General features: G+C 45.3%; 1 protein-coding gene across 1 annotated transcript in view; it reads right to left on the bottom strand.

The window, feature by feature from the left end:
* Window positions 1-13,362: 13,362 nt before the first annotated feature.
* gramd2b (GRAM domain containing 2B) overlaps window positions 13,363-22,914 on the bottom strand; it is a gene marked incomplete at its 3' end in the record, with an annotated part of 76,695 nt that continues 67,143 nt past the window's right edge. The window contains exon 13 of the mRNA XM_084323153.1: window positions 13,363-13,404. Coding sequence (XP_084179279.1) covers window positions 13,363-13,404 — 42 coding nt within the window. The remainder of the gene's footprint in view (window positions 13,405-22,914) is intronic.

Genomic DNA, 22,914 nt, shown 5'->3' with positions numbered 1-22,914 from the left:
CACAACCATCAGATCAGGGAGAACCGAGCCCCCCCGACCCCCCCTAATGGAGGGCACCCCCCCTATTGGAGGTTCCCGGGAGGGCGACGGACCCGACCGTGCGAAGAGGCACTCAAGCAACTCAACGCACAGGGTGAGCAGACCGTGGCCTGACCGTGGCCTGACCCCACGACTACACACACGCACAACCCGCATGCCACCCGGGAACGAACGGAGGGAACAACCTCGTTACTGCCCCCAGAAATCACGGGGTCAAGGGCAAACCCAACCCCGTGGCAAGGCCGTAGCAGCGGAGCGCGAAGGAAGACCCAGACCCACTGAAGGGACTGGATCCCCTGGAAAACGGGGGCCCGGAGAGGTCAATGACGCCAGGCATCAAGACCCCACCAGGCGGTCACTTAGTGACACCGCCCCCCACATCGCCAGCGTATTCGGATAAGGCCCCTCCAACAGTGGGCCCTTTCCCCCCAATAGCACACCGCCTGGCACTCTGACCCTGCAGAACAGGCAGTCAGCATGGCCGTAAGCACACAAAAAAGGTTAACCAACGGAAGCAGGCAGCGCACCGGGGAAAACCAGGCAACAGGCTGTAACCTGAGCCTGGAGCACAGCGGACGAGACAGGCGCCAAAGAAGTCAGCTGAAAACAGCCGCCCGGCGGAAGGGGCGTATGCTGGCGTTGTTGCATGACCAAGCCTCCATTTAAAAAAAACCCACCCAGAGGGGTTGAGGCAGAGAAGGCTGACACGATTGGCAGACGTTATGAACGTGCAGGGGCACCCTCAACCGGGTAACCCGGGAGTTGACACTGCTCCAACACACCAGGGAATCAACCACCTTGGTGTTATCCAATGCGGTGGTTGTTCCTATAACCCCTCAAGAAAAAACTCCAAAACACACCTGCGGGTATACACCGGCTATACCGCAGTACAAGTGTTTCAGTTTTCAAAAAAGGGTTAACCCAGGCCTACGGGTCGACGAAACATTACTTCGGACCGGGCCCGGCGATAAGGGAAACACAGGGTCACCAGAGGAGGTCAAAGACCACCCCAACAGGCCCCTCTTCGCCATGCGTGAGAGAGGAGCGAAAAGAATGGAGAACCAGCCCCAAGCACACCGTACTTGGTATTCCCAGGCGGTCTCCCAACCAAGTACTAACCAGGACCAACCTGTGTAGCGGCCGAGATCTGACGAGATCGAGCGTGTACAGGTTGGCATGGCCGTAAGCCATTACGACAGTGCAGAGTACAAAATGTACCCAACCAGGGTCTCCATAGTGCTTAACCCTGTGACACCCGGACCAACCTGGCATTTTTCCCCCTGAAAAAAGCCCAAGTCCCTCAGGGTACCAGAACAGCAGATCTGCATCCCCGGCAGACAACGGGTTTAACTGATCCGGACCAGCGTGACCAGAACCAGTCCCGTGCCCTAACCACGCCGACATGCCTACTCCAGGAGAAGGGGCAGATATGCGTGTTGATCGTAAACATGAAAAGAAGGCGCCACCCAGACGTTCGGGGCGAACCGCGCCCGGTGGCCCACCCCCAGGGCATGAGACCCCTCTACATATGTTCAGATCCATTCCGTCATCATCCCCCAGATATGAACGAGAATCCGTCGACAACCAAAACAGGTCGTCAGAAGAAAAAAAAAAAAAAAAAAAAAAAAAACTCCATCCCAGTTGCTTTATAAAAACGCTGTTTTAACCTCAAGCAACCAAGGCGTGCCAGTCATTCGCCTGATCTTCAACAGAACACCCCGAGCTAGCACTATGCGTGCGTCGGGACACAACCACATCAATGAACAGGCTATTTAGACCTGTCATTGAATCCCCAAGGCGCCCAGGGGAACGACAAGAGGGGTGTGATCCTTCCTAACTCCAACCCTTTTTAATAGAAAAGAAGGAAGCACCAACAGTATGTATCCCAGTCTACACAGCCGGGGGTAAATATTTTTAACATTTTTACATCCCACCACCCTCCCATAGGGAGGAGACGGAAATCCCCAGAGAGACTTCCCACGCGAGCTGTACAGATTGAAAAGAATATATTGCAACCTTGAGCCATGTAAAAGTTTGGTTTTAGGGCTCTCCGGGGAGGAGGCACTGAACCCCTACACACTCAATAATCGAATTGAATCGAATACACACACAATAGAGTAGGACTCCTTTCTGAGGTTCCACTCACCTTGACAATCTGAGGAGGAGGCTCTGTACTCTGAGGAGGCTCCCTCACATGGAAGGAGAGTCCTAACTCACAGAAGGCCCGAATAGGAGCTTCGTGAGGAGGAGCCCTGACCACCCCCCGAAACAGATCCATCATATGGACCTGAACAGCACACGGAAGTCCTACCAACAGAGACGCGCACAGTGACGTACTCTACGGCGGGGGAGTTTCTGCGGTGCACATGCCCAATATTCCAGGGCGTGGGACCAGGAAACTCCCCCCCCCCCCCCCTCTTACCCTGTAACGTGCCGAACAGCAACGTGACAGGAACCATGAAGGACAGGAGGTTTTAACCCCTGCCCATCAAAGAAGGGGAGAAAAGGATTACCAGTTCACCCCTTTACGACCCCACACCCATGTACGATGTAATGACAAAAAAGGAGTATGACATGTCATATTCTGCTACATGAAGTGTCTTTTTAACAGCTTCACACAGCTCATGTGCTAACCTGCTATCTGATGTTTACTAAGGAAAAAACACAGAATAGAGAAGGCCCTCTCAAGAGCCCCGGTACCAGACTTACACATGTGCTTCTGTGGCCAACCCAACCCAGTTGTAGGTCGCACGACACACACAACCCTTTATCACCTACAAAAAATGGCAAAAAACACTCTCCAGAGGAACGCCGTTTTTCATAATGAGAGAATACATAATTCTCGATTAGTATCGGCCACAGGCCTTGCTAAGCACACACGAAAAAGTGACCAAACAATCTTTTCTTTTAGGAAAATATAGTTTCTCAAGCAGTTCTAGCACAACCCCAGCAATCAAGCTAAGGGTTACATCGTATCCCTACCACACAGTGTACAATATATTGTAACAACACGTCTGAGAGGAGGGTGAAGAAGTCCCCAGGGAACCGGGGGGAAAAAACACCCCTCCCACTTTACCCTTAATACGACCAGTTAAACAGGTAAACCTGTTAATATGTGAACACACTGTTCATTGTCATTACAGGCTGAGAAAAGAATCATTCTTTACTCATATGTCACTAAGCATAGCTTTATAGGTTAGTTTAACCCCCTTAGTTGTGAGTACACGGTACATGAACACACAATGTTTCTCAACACAACAAACCAGATCATTTTCACATCTGTAACAAACAACCCGATTTGCATGGAGAAGCTACTACCAGTGACAAGACAATTCACACATAACTCGCGTTGTATCCTAAATGTAGTGCAGCAACACTCGTTTTGGAAAACATCGTTATTTACAAAACATTTAGAAGGGAAAGCAAGAAGAAGTGTTCAAGGTCTGGTCAGGACCCTTCCTACCGTGAGCGCAGATCAAGCGAAACTGCAGTCTCTAACAAGGCACCGTAGTAAACACAGCCGTCCTGTGTTGTCGCCATGGGCAGCGTCGCCGCTCCATCCCGCCGCTACGGTCCCCCTTGTTGACGCAGTCCTCGCCGGCTGGCCCCAGGGTAGGTTCGACTAACATCCTCTGTCAAAGATGACGTCGTAGTCAGAGTGTTTAAGCATGTTATAGTCTCAGAACGTTCAACAGTGTAGCATTAAGCTAACGGCCGCACTCGGCCGATAGCAGCAAGCTAACATTACCTAGCCTAGTGACACAACAGGCTTGGTAAACACAGCGAGCTAGCGCCGCAGCTAACAGCTGACTGGCTAACACAGTAGGCCACAACTAGCACGCAAGCTAAGCAGCTATCACCTGAATTCGTACACAACGATATAACATCTCTACATGCTCCACAGAGTGTACACGCACCTGGAGAAGCCGCGCAGCTCAGTGAGGATTATGTTCTTTGATTTCTCCAGCGCCTTCAACACCATCCAGCCGTCACTGCTAGCGGAGAAGCTCTCTGCGATGCAGCTGGAGCACGGCTTGGTGGCCTGGATCGAGGACTATCTCACTGAGAGGCCACAGTATGTCAGACTAAAGGACAGTCAGTCTGACGTACTGGTGAGCAACACCGGCGCCCCCCAAGGAACTGTGCTGTCACCCTTCCTCTTCACCCTCTACACCTCAGACTTCTGCCGCAACTCAAGCGGGTGCCACCTGCAGAAGTTCTCAGACGACTCCTCCATCGTAAGCTACATCACCGACGATGATGAGGAGGAGTACAGAGCCCTGGTGGAGAGCTTCATGGGGTGGAGCGACAGCAACCACCTCCAACTCAACACCAGTAAGACCAAGGAGCTGGTGGTGGACTTCCGGAGGGGCAAGAAGAGGCCCCCCCCGATTCCCATCTCCATCCGAGGGGTGGATGTGGAGATGGTGGACTCATACAAGTTCCTTGGGGTACACCTGAACAATAAACTGGACTGGTCGGACAACACAGAGGCCCTCTACAGGAAGGGACAGAGCAGGCTGTTCTTCCTGAGGAGACTCAGGTCCTTCAATGTGTGCAACAAACTGCTGCAGTCTTTTTACCAGTCTGTTGTGGCCAGCATCCTCTTCTATGCTGTGGCATGCTGGGGAGGCTACATCAACTCAAGGGACACCAACAAGCTCAACAAGCTGGTGAGGAAGGCTAGCTCTGTGGTGGGAGTCGAGCTACCTAGACTTGAGGTGATGGTAGAGAGGGGGATGATAAGGAAGCTGGCTGCCATCATGGAGAACCCCTACCACCCCCTCTACGACGAGCTAGTCAAGATGAGAAGCTCGTTCAGCCACAGACTCATTCCCCCCCGACACTCAACTAACCGCCTCGGACAGTACTTCATAACAGCGGCCATCAGGCTCCACAACAGTGGGCAGCGACTAGCAGCCTCCAGGCTCCACAACAGGGGGCAGCGACAGCGACTGCTACCAGACATTGACCTGGGACTTATAGGAACCCAAGGAGGACAACCTACACTACCTTAGGCTTACTGCACCCTATGTGGATACTGTGATACTGTGAATAATGTATATTTCAGTGGATACCGTGATACTGTGAATAATGTATACTCAGTAGATAGTAAATTATAACACTACCTCATGCATACTGCACCTTATGTGACACTGTGAATAATGTGAATATTCCTCAGCTAGTCAGATAGTAAATTATATTGACCATATTGATCAAATTGTTTACACTGCCAGTGTTGTTTTTTACTACCTGTATACTGTGTTGTTTTACTACCTGTACCCCCCCCCCCCCTCCCCCCCATGCTGCTATGATGCCTGAATTTCCCCAAGGGGATCAATAAAGGAATATCTTATCTTACAAGCCACTCAGACAGGCCGCCGTTCTGAAACCCTCCTCACCTTTTAAGAGAGAAGAGAAACGAGATGTTAACACAGTTTTACAACGGTGATTTTACCATCCGGCGGAGCCGGTACAAGCCCATCTGGGCTGTAGCCGACTTGAACATGGATTTTCCGATAACGATCATCCATGCTCACATTTCCTCGTTTAGGGTATACTCTCATTTGTATATGAAAGACGGGGCCTTATACGGTGACAGAGAAGTACCCACGCGTCCAGAGATCCTGGGATCACCAGTTACTGGTCGTGTGGCCCACTAGTTGCTATAATGGGCTTCAAACCAAGGTCCTCCGCCGTCGCCTAAGAGGCTGAACAAAGGACCCTAATCTGGGGCCGGTGTTCGTAAACATTGTCAGCTAGCCCCCATAGTACTAACAGACAAGTGAAGCTCGCAAGCAAACATTACTCACCAACCTGGAACCCACCGCTTCTCACAACAGCGGCGCGTCCTACAGTCCAGCTGTGTCGCTGGAGGGTTTCACCCCGTCCAGCCGCAGCAAGGAGGACTGTAGTTGGGAGGCATGTAGCGGCATGAACTCCCAATACGAAAACCGGTGGAGGTTTTTAGAATGATCACCATCTTCCAGACACTCCAGTGACGAAGACAATATCGCCGTATTTTCTCGAAAATAGTGAGAGAGAAAATAAAGATATGATGTCAACGTATCTCCTTGTTCTTCCTTTCCTCAGAGTAAATATTTTTCTCCACGTCAAGTGGGCATGTGAGCAGCACGTTGTTTGTGATGAAATTTGAGAAGGAGATGAGTGTGTGGTCCCATCCCCGCTTATGTAGGTAAGCGGATGGGGGTGTGGCCAGATGAATGCTGGCATGTAGAGGTACATTTTGAAATGTATTCAGTGTATATACGCTGAAGCGAGATATATGCAATATGACGCTGAGCGGGAGCTAGTATGACACAGAACTGATAATATACAATTGGTAAACACTCTGATTAACCAAAACACTTAAAAGAAAACTGGATGAATTATTATAATAATATGTGGTTGGCACTTCTTTATCGTTGCTATTGTAGATAACTGTGGCAATTCTAGAGTTAATACATGTAAAAAAAAATGATTCATTGATAACCCAAAAAAAACATTACCTACTTGAGGAGAGAATGTGTATATCTGTGTTTTAACTTTGTGTACACACTTACCGCCCATAATGGGAGTAGGTATGCGTTACTCATAAATTGTTTCTGCTTGGGGAGAAGTCTTGGTTTTGGGGAGAGTAATACTTAGGGTTTCCAACCTGCTCTACTTCTAGAAACAAAACAGTGAACAAAATGTGTATTTTAGCAGCTTTAGCGGGGCTACAAGCGTGTAGTACACCAGTTTGATAAGAATCTATTATTTGGGAAACAGAAAATACTCTGTTACACTATAACCACTTGTAGGGCTGGGCGATATGGCCAAAAATTATATTGCGATAATGATAATGATAACAATATCATATCACGCGATATCCATAATTATCTATATTGTTATAAGTATTAAAAAAATATATATATTTTTTAAACAACAGATGTATGTTTATTTTGCAGCAATTCTTTGTCGTTGCCGCCATCTTTAGTGTTACAGCCCCTCACACTCCAGTTCTCAGGCTGCAGCTGGTTTGAAAGCGAAAGTAAACAGGCTTCTCTGCTGGCTGTGGCTCCAGGGGAGTTGAACAGTTCTGGCTCTGCTAGTTTGTTTTCTATCTTTTGGCGCTTTTTTGGTGGACAAACCACTGCACATGTGCACCGTGACTCATGACTGGAGGCTAGCTCTGCTAGCACACATAGCCTACTGTGTACAGACGGTTTCAAACTGTATTTTACATTAGAAAGCAAACAAAATAAATGGACAAGAGAAAAATAAATCTCAATTTGGTCAGTATTCTCATTTGGACAAGCAAAGCCATTACTTTAATTTGCAGGCAAGAAAGACAAGTCTGTCCACTGTCTCTGGGTTTAACAAAAAAAAAATCCGATATATATTTTTTCCGATATATTTTTTTCCGATATCGATTATTAAAATATATCGCGATAATTATCGTTATATTTATATCGCCCAGCCCTAACCACTTGAATGTGTAAACACCATGTCTCATGCCTCACCATAGTGTGAACAATATGTATATATATATATACCATCTTATATATCTTTACATATTGTTTTCAATGGCATTTTTTTTTTGTCTCATGAGTGTTTTACAAAGGTGTGAGAGAGAGAGAGAGAGAGAGAGAGAGAGAGAGAGAGAGAGAGAGAGAGAGAGAGAGAGAGAGAGAGAGAGACACACACAAACAGACACGATATAGACAGACAAATGATCAACCATATATCCTTTGTTATTTTAAGCTTGTTCTGGAAGAAATTACTGTGAGTGTCAACCTTTAGTAAAGTCCTGTCTTTAGTTATCCTAAATAAATCTTATACAATTGATATCTTAGTTATAACTTATTAACCTTAGTTGTATAGTGCATAATGAAATATTTGTCAATCTGAATTGTTCTAGAGAAAGAATGGGCATTCAACTCCCGGAGAGTCAGCATTGCCAGGCTTGGGCTGATCGCTATACTAACTCGTTTGGCTGGGTTAGGGGGAGGGAAGACGTGGGTGGGAAACTGGCGTTGTGGACAGCGACGCCTACAGGTCAGGTCTGGGCGCTTGCTCAGCGGAGGCAGGACTTGATGAAGGCAGCGTGACCTCCCACGCGTTACACTTCACCAATGAGAGCCCTCGCTGCCAGGTGAGAAGAGAGCCACTGGCTGTCGCCGCACGTGTCGGAGGAAGCGTACGGATACTTCAGGGTTCCCTTGTACCGACCAGTAGGAGAACATGCGCACAACAACCAGGTAGGGGAGGGGGGGGGGGGGGGGGGGGGGGGGGGAATTGGCACAACGACTAAATTGGGACGGGGAGAAAACAGAAAAATCGGAGAAAGAGAGATAAAAAAATAAATAAAATAATGGGCATTCATTCAAGTCAAAGTTAATTTATCATGGATGATTCCATCATTCCAAGCTGTTGAGAGAGAGAGAGAGAGAGAGAGAGAGAGAGAGAGAGAGAGAGAGAGAGAGAGAGAGAGAGAGAGAGAGAGAGAGAGAGAGAGAGAGAGAGAGAGAGACACACACACACAGACAGAGAGGGAGGGAGAGAGACACACAGACAGAGAGAGAGAGACACACAGACAGAGAGAGAGCGACCTGGAAAGCGAACAGGCTCTTGGAATGGGTGTCTGGGAGGAAGTGGGGGGTCTTTCGATGTTGATTAAACGGCAAGCAACTAATGTCATGAGTGCAAAATTAAAGGACAATAAATCTAATCTAACTGAAATTGTGTAGCACAGACCTTTCTATGGATCAAAACCTCAATATTATTATGGTGTAGTTAATACTTCATGTATCCTTAATGGCCAAAAATTATTTAGGGGCGTGGCTTTGCGAAAGGTCAATTAAGAGCCAGTCAGGGGAAAGGAGGGCACTGTTCTTTCTTTCTTTCTTTCTTTCTTTCTTTCTTTCTTTCTTTCTTTCTTTCTTTCTTTCTTTCTTTCTTTCTTTCTTTCTTTCTTTCTTTCTTTCTTTCTTTCTTTCTTTCTTTCTTTCTTTCTTTCTTTCTTTCTTTCTTTCTTTCGTTACAACTACATACACACTACAACTCTGTACATACATCTGATGATTAGCACTATTACTCAGTACTTAGTACTAATTTATTTAAATTTGAATCTGATCTGAATCTAATATAAATACATTCATAGTTGAGTAATAATTGCAGGTGACAAATGAAGCACTAGTGTAGGAGTTAAATGTGCTATTGATGACATTTGAATGTAGAGTCATCTTTTTATACACCCACAGAGCTTTTAGAAAGGTGCGGAATAAAAGTATTGCTTCTGTCCCCAAAAATGATTGATTAATGAATTTATCTAATTTATTTAATTTGTTTTGGAAGTGGTTAACCCTTTATTTGCATGTTGTGGTGTGGTGGAGAGCTGCTAAGACCTGGAACTCCATACCAATTCATATTCGCAATATTGACACACACAGATCATTCAAGCACAATCTCAAAACAACAGCAGTTCAGAACCCTAACCCTGTCTGCTTGCTGGTCTACATGTATGATCGTCTGTACCTAATACGTCTTATCATTGTTTGTATATTGTCTGTACATGTCTGCTTGTGTTTGTACATGTCTGCAAATGCATGTTCTATGCGTCTGCTAATGTATGTGCTGCCATACATAGCTCTCATGTCTGTTCATCTGCATACAGAGTATTTGTGATTATGTTTGTACATGTCTGCTAACATATGTCGTCAATGTGCTCTTTAGCTAAATTGTACTCATATTTAGCATGATGTGTTTTTAACTTGTTCTTACAGTAATTACTGTAACTGTTTGCATGCTATATATATTATGCTTTATTTTTTAGCTGCTTTTTAACACCAGGCCCAGGGACAACAGTTGAAAATTAGCTTTGGCTAACACTGTCTCACACATTTACAGTAATGTTCATTAATGTGTGTTGTCTCTGTTAGTCTAAACTAAACTAAGACAGCTGTGATGGAGGTGGTCAGTGGATACAGACATGGAAGACAGCTGTGATGGAGGTGGTCAGTGGATACATACATGGAAGACAGCTGTGATGGAGGTGGTCAGTGGATACAGACATGGAAGACAGCTGTGATGGAGGTGGTCAGTGGATACAGACATGGAAGACAACTGTGATGGAGGTGGTCAGTGGATACAGACATGGAAGACAGCTGTGATGGAGGTGGTCAGTGGATACAGACATGGAAGACAACTGTGATGGAGGTGGTCAGTGGATACAGACATGGAAGACAACTGTGATGGAGGTGGTCAGTGGATACAGACATGAAGACAGCTGTGATGGAGGTGGTCAGTGGATACAGACATGGAAGACAGCTGTGATGGAGGTGGTCAGTGGATACAGACATGAAGACAGCTGTGATGGAGGTGGTCAGTGGATACAGACATGAAGACAGCTGTGATGGAGGTGGTCAGTGGATGAACAGGGAAGACAGCTGTGATGGAGGTGGTCAGTGGATACAGACATGAAGACAGTTGTGATGGAGGTGGTCAGTGGATACAGACATGGAAGACAGCTGTGATGGAGGTGGTCAGTGGATACAGACATGAAGACAGCTGTGATGGAGGTGGTCAGTGGATACAGACATGAAGACAGCTGTGATGGAGGTGGTCAGTGGATACAGACATGGAAGACAGCTGTGATGGAGGTGGTCAGTGGATACAGACATGGAAGACAGCTGTGATGGAGGTCGTCAGTGGATACAGACATGAAGACAGCTGTGATGGAGGTGGTCAGTGGATACAGACATGAAGACAGCTGTGATGGAGGTGGTCAGTGGATACAGACATGAAGACAGCTGTGATGGAGGTGGTCAGTGGATACAGACATGGAGACAGCTGTGATGGAGGTGGTCAGTGGATACAGACATGAAGACAGCTGTGATGGAGGTGGTCAGTGGATACAGACATGGAAGACAGCTGTGATGGAGGTGGTCAGTGGATACAGACATGGAAGACAGCTGTGATGGAGGTGGTCAGTGGATACAGACATGAAGTCAGCTGTGATGGAGGTGGTCAGTGGATACAGACATGGAAGACAGCTGTGATGGAGGTGGTCAGTGGATACAGACATGGAAGACAGCTGTGATGGAGGTGGTCAGTGGATACAGACATGAAGACAGCTGTGATGGAGGTGGTCAGTGGATACAGACATGAAGACAGCTGTGATGGAGGTGGTCAGTGGATACAGACATGAAGACAGCTGTGATGGATGGAGGTGGTCAGTGGATACAGACATGAAGACAGCTGTGATGGATGGAGGTGGTCAGTGGATAGACATGAAGACAGCTGTGATGGAGGTGGTCAGTGGATACAGACATGGAAGACAGCTGTGATGGAGGTGGTCAGTGGATACAGACATGGAAGACAGCTGTGATGGAGGTGGTCAGTGGATACAGACATGAAGACAGCTGTGATGGAGGTGGTCAGTGGAGGAACAGGGAAGACAGCTGTGATGGAGGTGGTCAGTGGATACAGACATGGAGACAGCTGTGATGGAGGTGGTCAGTGGATACAGACATGGAAGACAGCTGTGATGGAGGTGGTCAGTGGATACAGACATGAAGACAGCTGTGATGGAGGTGGTCAGTGGATACAGACATGAAGACAGCTGTGATGGAGGTGGTCAGTGGATACAGACATGAAGACAGCTGTGATGGAGGTGGTCAGTGGATACAGACATGGAAGACAGCTGTGATGGAGGTGGTCAGTGGATACAGTCATGGAAGACAGCTGCGATGGAGGTGGTCAGTGGATACAGACATGGAAGACAGCTGCGATGGAGGTGGTCAGTGGATACAGACATGGAAGACAGCTGTGATGGAGATGGTCAGTGGAGGAACAGGGAAGACAGCTGTGATGGAGGTGGTCAGTGGATACAGACATGGAAGACAGCTGCGATGGAGGTTTTTATTGTTTATTAAAAGGATCCCCATTAGCTGGACGCCTTGACATCGAGCTAGTCTTCCTGGGTTCCAAGACAGACATACACAAACATAAAACATAAACACATACATAATCAAGCAATCCATAATCCTAATAACAAAAAGATAAAATCAATTTCATTGGTCATATAAATCTTTTTTTAATTCAAAGACAGAAAATAAGACAATCATGTTCATTCTATTTAAACTAAAGAATGTAGGTAGATTCTGAGTTGTTTCTTAAAACATGCCTTTCCACTGATAGAACGAATGTTACTTGAAAGGTTATTCCATGACCACACTAATGCCCTGTAATTTACAGTTCTTTTCAGGCTATTTGTACTCGGTAGGGGTCATCTGACCTCTGCTGGCCGCTCTGGTACCATGCGCGTGTGTCTCTGAACTGTCGCTAATAGTCTTAAAGATAAATTCCGGTGTCTGAGTATGAATGAACAAACTTGCTGACAGTCTTTTCTCCACACTCAGCCATTTTAGTTTGTCATGCATTTCAGCAACATTAGCCCTTGATGAGCTACCCAATACCAGTCTAGCTCCCTTGTTTTGTATGATTTGTAACTTCCTGAGAAGGCCTTTTGAAGCAGATGACCACACCCCTGAACAATAATCCAGATGATTATAGAGAACCACGGAGCAAACAATTTGATTTAACAACACAGATGGAAGAAAAGGCACACATCTTCTAGGTGGTCAGTGGTCAGTGGAGGGACAGTGAGGTGTTTACCTTATAAGTATTTGAGGTGATACTTTTATACATAAGATAAGATAAGATATTCCTTTATTGATCCCCTTGGGGGATCATAGCAGCATGGGGGGGGGGGGGGGGGGGGTACAGGTAGGTACAGGTAGGTACAAGCAACACTTGAGTTGAGGGACATATCATAACCACTCTGTGTTTGAAAGAATATTGAAAGAAGAAACATCTCTTTCACCTCATTATCATCTGCTCATGAATTATCCTCCACTGCTCACCAACTTCTAAATGAAACCATAAACTGTGACTTCAGTGTCCTCCATGTTTACGTCCGTCTTCATTATTGTTAATTTGCTCATGTGGGTCAGTTCACACTGGAATCTGATCCTGGCCACATTTGAAAAAGAATAATGTGAACATCCAAACAATAAAAAAAAAGGATTTATCCGAGCAATGAATCAGAATTGAGCACTAAGGCTTGCAGTGTGAACACAGATTAAAGGGAAACACTGGAATACAATGCAGTCAGCGAGGAGAGCAGCGAGGAGGAGTGGGGAGCAACGAGGAGCGGCAAGGAGCAGCGGGGAGTGTTAATCAGCATCCTCCTCAGTGGAATCAACATGTCCTCCTCCTCAGTGGAATCAACATGTCCTCCTCCTCAGTGGAATCAACATGTCCTCCTCAGTGGAATCCTCAGTTGGCCTCATCCAGTAGTCTCCGTAGGTTCCGCTGGACCTGAGGGAGAGTCCACACATCAGACTTCAAAAATGTGAATGAAGTCAAATATAAAGAGGATAGCTGCCTAACATGAATTCCAAGACATTTCGCATTTTGGAAGAGTATTGGAAACAACGACCAGGCGTTGCAGGACCAAGGCTGAGAGAGGATAGTCAAAGACCACCCAACTAACTGCCTCTTTGCACTGCTGCGGTCAGGCAAGCACTACCGGAGTCTCATGGGCGGTACAGAGAGACTCAGAAGGAGCTTCTATCCCCAGGCAAGCGCTACCGGAGTCTCATGGCCAGTACAGAGAGACTCAGAAGGAGCTTCTATCCCCAGGCAAGCGCTACCGGTGTCTCATGGCCAGTACAGAGAGACTCAGAAGGAGCTTCTATCCCCAGGCAAGCGCTACCGGAGTCTCATGGGCGGTACAGAGAGACTCAGAAGGAGCTTCTATCCCCAGGCAAGCGCTACCGGAGTCTCATGGGCAGTACAGAGAGACTCAGAAGGAGCTTCTATCCCCAGGCAAGCACTACCGGAGTCTCATGGCCGGTACAGAGAGACTCAGAAGGAGCTTCTATCCCCAGGCAAGCGCTACCGGAGTCTCATGGGCGGTACAGAGAGACTCAGAAGGAGCTTCTATCCCCAGGCAAGCGCTACCGGAGTCTCATGGCCAGTACAGAGAGACTCAGAAGGAGCTTCTATCCCCAGGCAAGCGCTACCGGAGTCTCATGGCCCGTACAGAGAGACTCAGAAGGAGCTTCTATCCCCAGGCAAGCGCTACCGGAGTCTCATGGCCCGTACAGAGAGACTCAGAAGGAGCTTCTATCCCCAGGCCATCAGGATGCTCAATGACTCTATGCAACACTAACTCACCCATTCTACATTCATTGCACACACATCCACATGCACACACTCACTTTAAACATTCACCTTTAACATTCACTTTAAACATGTTTTTACACTACACCATATTTGATCTATTTACTACTAAAGGATTTTTACTACATCTCTACCTCATTTTTGCATTTTGTTTGCATTTTGTACTTCGTTTTGTATATTGTATTATGCATAGTGTTTGGTCTTCATTCTTTAAGGAGGGTCATACAGAACAAATAATTTCACTACAATGTACATGTACCTTATATGTGACAAATAAAACTAAAAACTTGAACTTGAACTTGAAATTACTCAAGTTATATGTAAACAATGGAGTCGTGTTGGGAAAGTTCACTTTCTACATGAACTAGTTCAGTTCACAGTTCACAAATTTTAAAATGAACTAGTTCAGTTCATAGTTCAATATTCAAAATTTTTGAACTAAAGTTCATGGTTTCAAAAATGAACTAATTTATAGTTTATAGTTCTTTTTTCAATACGTTGCTGCGAGCTATTATTTTTCAAATGTATTGCCACAAGTTCCCCACAACCAGTGGCGTAACTCTCTCTGTAGATGTGGGGGGGACATATTCGGGGGCGTGGCATATGACGTCGCTGGGGGGGGGGTTAGGGGGCGCCCCCCCCCCCCCCTTCTACCTAGATTTTTTTTTAAATACCAGGGGTGCAATACCGCATTTTCCCAGGCGGTGGCGCCATTTCTCCATGTAAACGACACACTGAGCTCATACAAAAAACAAGTATTGTGTTGTGACAAATAATAAACAAATTTAAAAGGTTTATGGTGAAAGAACATTTATTGGTGCTTCAATTAGCAATTATGAACACAGTAATACAAGATATGCATGATAAAAAAAAGACATGCTAAGTTCCTGAGAAACACTACTATACAATATACAATTTTAGCTCTTAATGTATCTATCACCTTTATCTATCACCAATCACTTTTAATCAAATTTAATTACAGGTACAAAATGGGGGACCCTGATGGAAACAAGACGAAAGTCTTTCTCAGGTCTGCATCCTCTTAACAATTGTATGCATTGTACTGTACTGTACCCATTCTGCAATCTGTTAATAAACTTTTCAATCAATCAATCAATCATGGACTTATGAACCACGATTATTTTCAAGAGAAACAAACAGGCAAATAGCTATAGCTTAGTCAATCTGGACAAATACATTAGGCCTATATTAAAAAAAGAAAATCTGCTAAAATGCTGTTACTTGCCAGTCTTGCCGTTGCCCTCCTGTTTCTTTTTTTTGTATTTTATTTTTTTATAATTTTTAAACAAACACATAAACAAACATGACAACACACGATAAGATATACAAGCATTAGTTGTCAGTGCACATCCAATGAAATCACCATTTAGTTAATTGTCTTATATAGGATATACCCTTAATACCTGTTATCTAAAAACCTACACACATATGCTCCAGCTCGTACCCCCCCCTTCCGGACCCCCCATTGGATAATCCATCCATTTTCCCTCGCTCCTAACCAGACATTACCATTATATGCTAGCTTTTATTTTCTCCACCACTTCTAACCACAATGTCATTTTGGATTAATTGAGACCCAAAATTCTAGCTGTAGATATTTCTTGATAGATCACATCGAGATATGTAATAATCCAGACCTTTCGGCACATTTTTTCCGGTTGGAACCATCGTGATGCTATCAGCTTTTTAGCCACTGTGATACCCGATAAAACCAATCTCTTTAGCTGTGGATGTACTGCACACTCAAAAACATCATTCAGCAGTAGTACAGAGGGGTGTACAGGTATATTCCAATTTAAGAGGTTTGATAGTTGCTGGGTCACCTCTTTCCAGAATATCTTAACTGGTGGGCAGTCCCAGTACATGTGCATAAATGTACCCTCGTCCCCATTTGTACATAAGGAGCATTTGGAGTCTTGTATAAGACCCATTTTTTTCAGTCTTATAGGAGTCAAGTATGTCCTGTGAATATAGTTAAGATTGATTTGTTGATGGTCCGGGTTCCTTGATGTGAATCGAATATTTGCCCAGGCTTCTTGCCAATCAAAATCACTTTCCAGGTCTGGTATATCCCTCCTCCAGACGGAGTCTAGGTGGAGGGTTTCATATGAGGACGTTAGTAATTGATCATAAAAATCTGAAACAAAACCTCTCCTCTCTCTTTCATAGAAGAATTTGTGGTATCTGTGGTGTACAATTGGTATATTTAATGGAACACCGTGAGCCTTCAAACATGCCAATAACTGTGCGTAAAAGTAATATGTGGACTTGGCGAGATTACATTTTTTGCCTATTTCATTGAAACTACAAAAACCCCGTTTATTGAAGACGTCTCCTAATGAGCCCTCCTGTTTCGTGGTGGTGTCGTCACTGCTGCTGGTTTAGCTCTAGGCGACAGCGTAGCAAAACTTAGTTTGCTTTGAAGAAGTAGCTTTCTCCTCTTGGGCGACGGTGCCATCTCGTTGTTGCAATCACGCAGGTAGGAGTCGGACATAGCACTGAATGTCTTATCTTATCTCTCTTTATACCGTATGTGATGACGTATTTTAACACACACCTCGGCTGACGACCCGAGCTATTATTATGCAAAGACGAGTACTGTAGCGAGTGGGTACTTGGCCCGTGCAGGGCAAGAATGCGACCCCCATCTACTGCTCTTTGCATAATAATAGGACAGGTAGTCAGACTCAGCTCTTTGGAGGGTAAAACGGGGGGGGGTACATAACTGCATTCTGAGTTACGCCCCTGCCCACAACCACAACCCATAATAGAACCACAGAATACTGGCATTTCCATAACGCTTTGCTGCCGCCCATTCAGTCCACACTAGTAGCAGCTGCAGCTTTCATCTCTACAGTATATTTAAAAAAAAACATGAGGAAAAACGTGCTTCTTGAATGGTCTTTATTAAGTATAATAATCTAAATATACTTAAAGTACCAAAAGTGAAAGTATATTTGTGCAAACATATAAACATGTGCCGACTTAACTCTGTACTAACACAACACGAGGTAGGAACCAGGCTGAGGTATGAAACTAAGGTTGTACCTCAAAGTTCAACATTCAAAGTGCAAAACATTTACTGACTTTAACTAAAACTCTTTTAAATGCTCATACGCCGACGTCGTAGAGTCTGACTCTGAGCGAGTGCAGCGCCTTCTGAAAGTGCGAGTGCTGCTGCTCTACTACCAGACTCCCCGAAGCTCCGCCCAGAGCGGTTGCCAGATTGTGTGGTTTTCAGCATTATTTTAAAGCCTGTTTATGGTGTGTTTTAACTGGGTTTTTGGCTGAAAGGCATATAAAATCTGGCACACGTTTGAACGCCGTTATAATATAGTGCTGAGAATGAACGCACTTTTGAATGCCGTTATACAGCGCTGAGAATGAACGCGTTCTCAATTACGTTCATTTAGGGGGGAAAACATCCGTTCAGTTCACGTTCGCCCAAAATACGAACGTGTTCACGAGCGATCGTTCATTGAACGCGTTCAGGTACATCACCGAGTCGGATCGATCTCTGCTGGACAAACTGTGATGACACCATTTCTAAGGCCATGGTTAGACTAGTGTTTTTGTGGCTCGTTTTATACGTTTTTGAATACGTTTGATGTCCCTATTACACAGAAATGCGTTTTTTGGCGTTTTTTGGCGGATACGGCTGAAACGCTAAATTGTGTTTGCGTTTTGGAGAACCCCTAAAAAATGCGCCGACAACAGCCGTGTAGTCAGCACGGAGCCGTTGTTGCGAAAACGCCCATGCGCAGTAGATACCATCTGCGTGCCCTTCCGGTGACAGAGCTGTCCCAAACCAAATAGCTGCAGCTACTATGTGTTGTCAAGTTATTGTTATAAGGACCCCAGTCCAAGCTACAACAGTCTGCATTCCCTTAACAATTGTTTGTATTAAGCCGTATTGTATTGTACCCATATGCAATATGTTAAATAAAGTTTACATCCATTCATTCTGCTAGCATTACCGATTGGCACTGCCACTGGATAACATGAGCTAGTGTTAGCTATCAAACCCTGTTAGCTCAAAGCTCCTCTTTCAACTTAACAAGCATTAAACAAAATGGCCCAGTCATCTATTCACCTTTGTTTAATACACACAGCGTTGTCTTTAATGTTATCTAACTACTGATAGCTCCCGATATCATCAGTTTGGTGCTGGCTAAGTAGCGTGAGCTAACGTTAGCTTCTAGCCACAATGCTATACTGTTATAATGGCAAATTCCATTGACGTTAGCATGCAGCTAACAATGCTACCGATCTTTTTTTAGACTAAACTATCCGCTCTTGGTGGTCACTTGTATTGATGTTAGTTTTGTTTCATCAACAAATGACAGGCAGAACACACAGTGAATGTATCCGTTTTGTTTATTGCACTTTTATTAGGCTTTGCTGAAAAATAATTGCTGCATTGAGTAAATAGGCAAGATGGTGGCGCGGCATAGGCGCCTGCCTTGTTGACATTTTCTTTGCTGGAGCTTCCAGGAAGTGTATTGGCACATTCAAGTTATGATTGGTTGAAATTGCCTTCATGTTCGCCACCTACTGCCACCTACTGCTTTGGCAGTGTACTACATCACTGTGCCCAGGTGACAAAAACGAAAGTGTGACTCGAGGCTGCCGCGTCGCGGCGAAACTCGTATAAGACAATGAAACGAAAATGAAACGAAAGGTGTAACCGCCGCCTAAATGACCCCCGGCATTTTCTCCTTCTGTGATCGACCAATGTTTTGGGCTCGAGCAATCATAGATTATGGCTTTAAAAACCGCAAGCTAGCTCTTTAGTTATGACTCGTGAGTTAATGAGAAATGCTAATGATAGCATGTTTTTGTTTTGTCTTCTGAAATAGCGCCTCTTCATTCTTTTTGCACATTACTGCTCAATTGCACAGCCCTGGTAAATATTCCATCCCACTGTAATTGTTATTTTTATTAATTAATTAGTGTATATACTCAACCACACCGTGCACAATTGTCCAGCCCTGGCCTATTTTATTTTATAATTCTATTCTATTCTATTGTGCTTCTATTTTAATTTAGTTTATATTCCATTTGATGTTATTCTACCTTCTATTTTATTCTACCATAATTGTCTGTCCGTTAACGTCGCACCAAAAACAAGCAAATCAAATTCCTTGTAATAATAATAATAATACATCTATTTTATATAGCGCTTTTCCAGATGCTCAAAGACGCTTGTATGTGTAACTACTTGTGCAATAAAGAATTAGATTCTGATTCTGATTCTGATTCTGATTCTCTGTTTTGATTGATTGATTGAAAACTTTATTAACAGATTGCAGAATGGGTACAATACAGTACAGCTCAATACACACAATTGTTAAGGGGATGCAGACCAGAGAAAGACTTTCGTCTTGTTTCCACCAGGGTCCCTCATTTTCAATTCATCAGGACATATATGACATACATGACATACAGATAGTCAGTACTGCTACATCTATACATTTATGACATACCAGATTTGCAAATACAGTACTGTTTGTGATACAGAAGGAGTCAAGAAAGGGGAGTATATACATTTGACGTAGAAACTGTACATTGTAGGAGGTTGGGTGGGGGGGGTTGGGTACACTGGGATATTGACAACCATACTGGGTAATTTACATTGGGGGGGGGGGGGGGGCACACTGTATAAACAAGCAAAACTGTACATTGAGGGGGGGGAGACTCTGTACAAACAAACAAAATTGTACATTGGACTATTGACAAAACCATACTAGGTAAATGACTGTACATTGGAGGGGGTTGGGTTAGGATATTTACAGGGGCCAGTGTTGAATTGCAGTCTCCCGTAGGTGTCTCTTGAGAGAGGTTTTGAAAGTGGGTAGTGATCCACATTCCTTTACAGCTTTGGGTAGGGCGTTCCACATTGATGTGGCATAATTGCGAAACGTGTTTAGTCCCTTATTTGAGCCGAATCTGGGTTTAACATGATTTGTGGAGCTCCCTCTGGTGTTGTGATCGTGGTATTCACTGACCTTTGGGAAGTATTTTGCCATGTACATGGGTACCTTGGTCGTGTAGACCAGGCCCATTGCAAGTTGCTGTACTCTGTCATCTACTCTAAGCCATCCTAGGTTGTCAAAGTGGGCAGGGGTGAGGTGGGTTCTAGGAGTAAGGTCAAGCAGTAGTCTGACCAGTTTGTTTTGAGATGTTTGTAATTTTGTTTTTAGCGCTTTTTAGTCTGTATCTCACAGACAATGTAATATACATGTTAACTACATGTAGGCTGCACCTCCTCTACATGTTAACTGCACGTAGGCTACACTGTATCTCACAGACAATATCATATACATGTTAACTGCATGTAGGCTACACTTTTTTTAGTTTATTGTTATTTGCACTTACAAACATACATTCTGGAATAAAAGAAGTAAGTTCAAGTTCTTTAATAGTTGTCATACAGAAGTACAGAATACTTTCATACAAAATGCTTCTTACTGTTACGCTCCAGAGACTGTGCTAGACAAGATAGTATCAAATAACATAATAACATAATATAGCATGAATTTAGAAGAAGAAAATGAGGTCACAGTGTTCGGTATAGACATATGTACAATGTTCTGAGTTACCATATAATATACAATACACAATACTATGCAGTGTACTAATGTACAGTACTATCTAGTGCAAAGCAGAAATGGGATGAGGTACAATTTTAGGTACAATTTACAGTAAGGTGTACGAGTTGTAGTGCAATCCTTCATCCATAAATATAAAGTGTGGGGAGTGGGTGCTACAGTGTGTTTGTTTAAAGTGGGTGTGTGCTATAAGTGTGTGGAGTGGGTGCTACAGTGTGTTTGTTTAAAGTGAGTGTGTGCGTGTGGATGTGTGTGCTATGTGCGTTTGGTGGTTGTTGTTGTGTAGTGTTCATTCATTGTTCGTTTAGCAGCCTGATGGCCTGGGGATAGAAGCTTCTTCTGAGTCTTTCTGTGCTCGCCTTGAGACTCCTGTATCGCTTGCCTGACCGCAGCAGTTCAAAGAGGCAGTTGTTCGGGTGACTGGAGTCTTTAATGATTCTCTTAGCCTTGCCCTTGCAACGCTTGTAGTAAATGTTCTGGAGGGTGGGGAGCCCCCCTCCAATTGTGCGTTCGGCTGAACGTGTCACTCTTTGTAGTCTGCTTTGGTCTTGTGCAGTGCTATTCCCAAACCAGGAGGTGATGTTGCCGGTCAAGATGCTCTCTATTGTACATGAGTAGAAGTTCTTAAGGATCTTCTGGCTGACTTGGAACTTCCTTAGGCGCCTGAGGAAGTAGAGGCGTTGTCGTGCCTTCTTCACAACACTGTTAATGTGTGTGGTCCATGTCAAGTCCTCGGATATGTAGGCTCCGAGGTACTTAAAGCTGTTGACTCTCTCAACCGGTGCCCCGTCGATGCTGAGGGGGCTGTAGTCCTTGACCCCCGACCTCCTGAAGTCCACAATCATCTCCTTTGTTTTGCTGACGTTCAGGGAGAGGCTGTTTTCCTGGCACCATCCCGCCAGGACCTTGACCTCTTCCAGGTAGGCCCTCTCGTCGTTGGCAGAGATCAGGCCCACCACCACTGTGTCGTCAGCAAATTTGACGATTGTATTGCTACTCCGCTGAGCCACACAGTCGTGTGTGTACAGGGAGTAGAGGAGGGGACTCAGAACACAGCCCTGGGGGGCCCCTATGTTGAGGGTGATGGATGAGGAGGTGCAGTTGCCTGCTCTCACCACCTGGGGTCTGCCAGTCAGGAAGTCCAAGACCCACTGGCAGAGGTCATAGCCCAAGCCCAGGTCCCTGAGCTTGGCTATGAGTATGGAGGGGACTATGGTATTGAATGCCGAGCTGTAGTCGATGAATAGCATTCTCACATAGTTCCCCTGCCTCTTGTCCAGGTGTGATGCTGCTGTGTGCAGCACATGGGATATGGCGTCCTCCGTGGACCTGTTGGGGCGGTATGCAAATTGCAGGGGGTCCATGTTGATGGGGAGGGAGGAGCAGATGTAGCCCTTTACTAGCTTCTCAAAGCACTTCATGGCTATGGAGGTGAGAGCTACAGGGCGGTAGTCGTTGAGGCAAGCAGGCTTGGATTTTTTGGGTACAGGGATAATAGTGGACTTCTTCAGGCAGGTGGGGATGACAGCCTGTTCTAAGGACAGGTTAAATATGTCAGTGAATACTGGGGCCAGTTGGTCGGCACAGACTTTTAGGACGCGGCCGGGGATGCCGTCTGGACCTGCTGCCTTCCTGATATTCACTTTTTTAAAGGTCCGCCTCACCTCATGCTCTGTTACCCTGAACACTGCGCCTCCATCAGCAGCCGACCCCCCCCCCCATTGCCGAGGCTTGTGAGCTGGTGTTGTTATTACCAGCATCAAACCTCGCATAGAAGGTATTGAGGTCATTTGCTAAGGAGATGTCACTGTTCAGTTTGAGGGAGGCGCCTTTGTAGTCTGTCATCGTTTTGAGCCCCTGCCACATAGCTCTAGAGTCAGCTTGTTCAAACTGGAGTTCAATTTTATCCCTGTAGCGTCGTTTGGCCTCTGACACTGTCCTCCTTACGTTGTATCGCGCCACCTTGTGGTCATTCATGTTGCCTGCCTCTAGGCCGTCGTTGTATGCTTTG

The sequence above is a fragment of the Notolepis coatsorum genome (assembly GCF_963971535.1).
Source record: "Notolepis coatsorum genome assembly, chromosome: 10".
Lineage (NCBI taxonomy): Eukaryota > Metazoa > Chordata > Actinopteri > Aulopiformes > Paralepididae > Notolepis > Notolepis coatsorum.
This window is presented reverse-complemented; position numbering and strand designations above follow the sequence as displayed.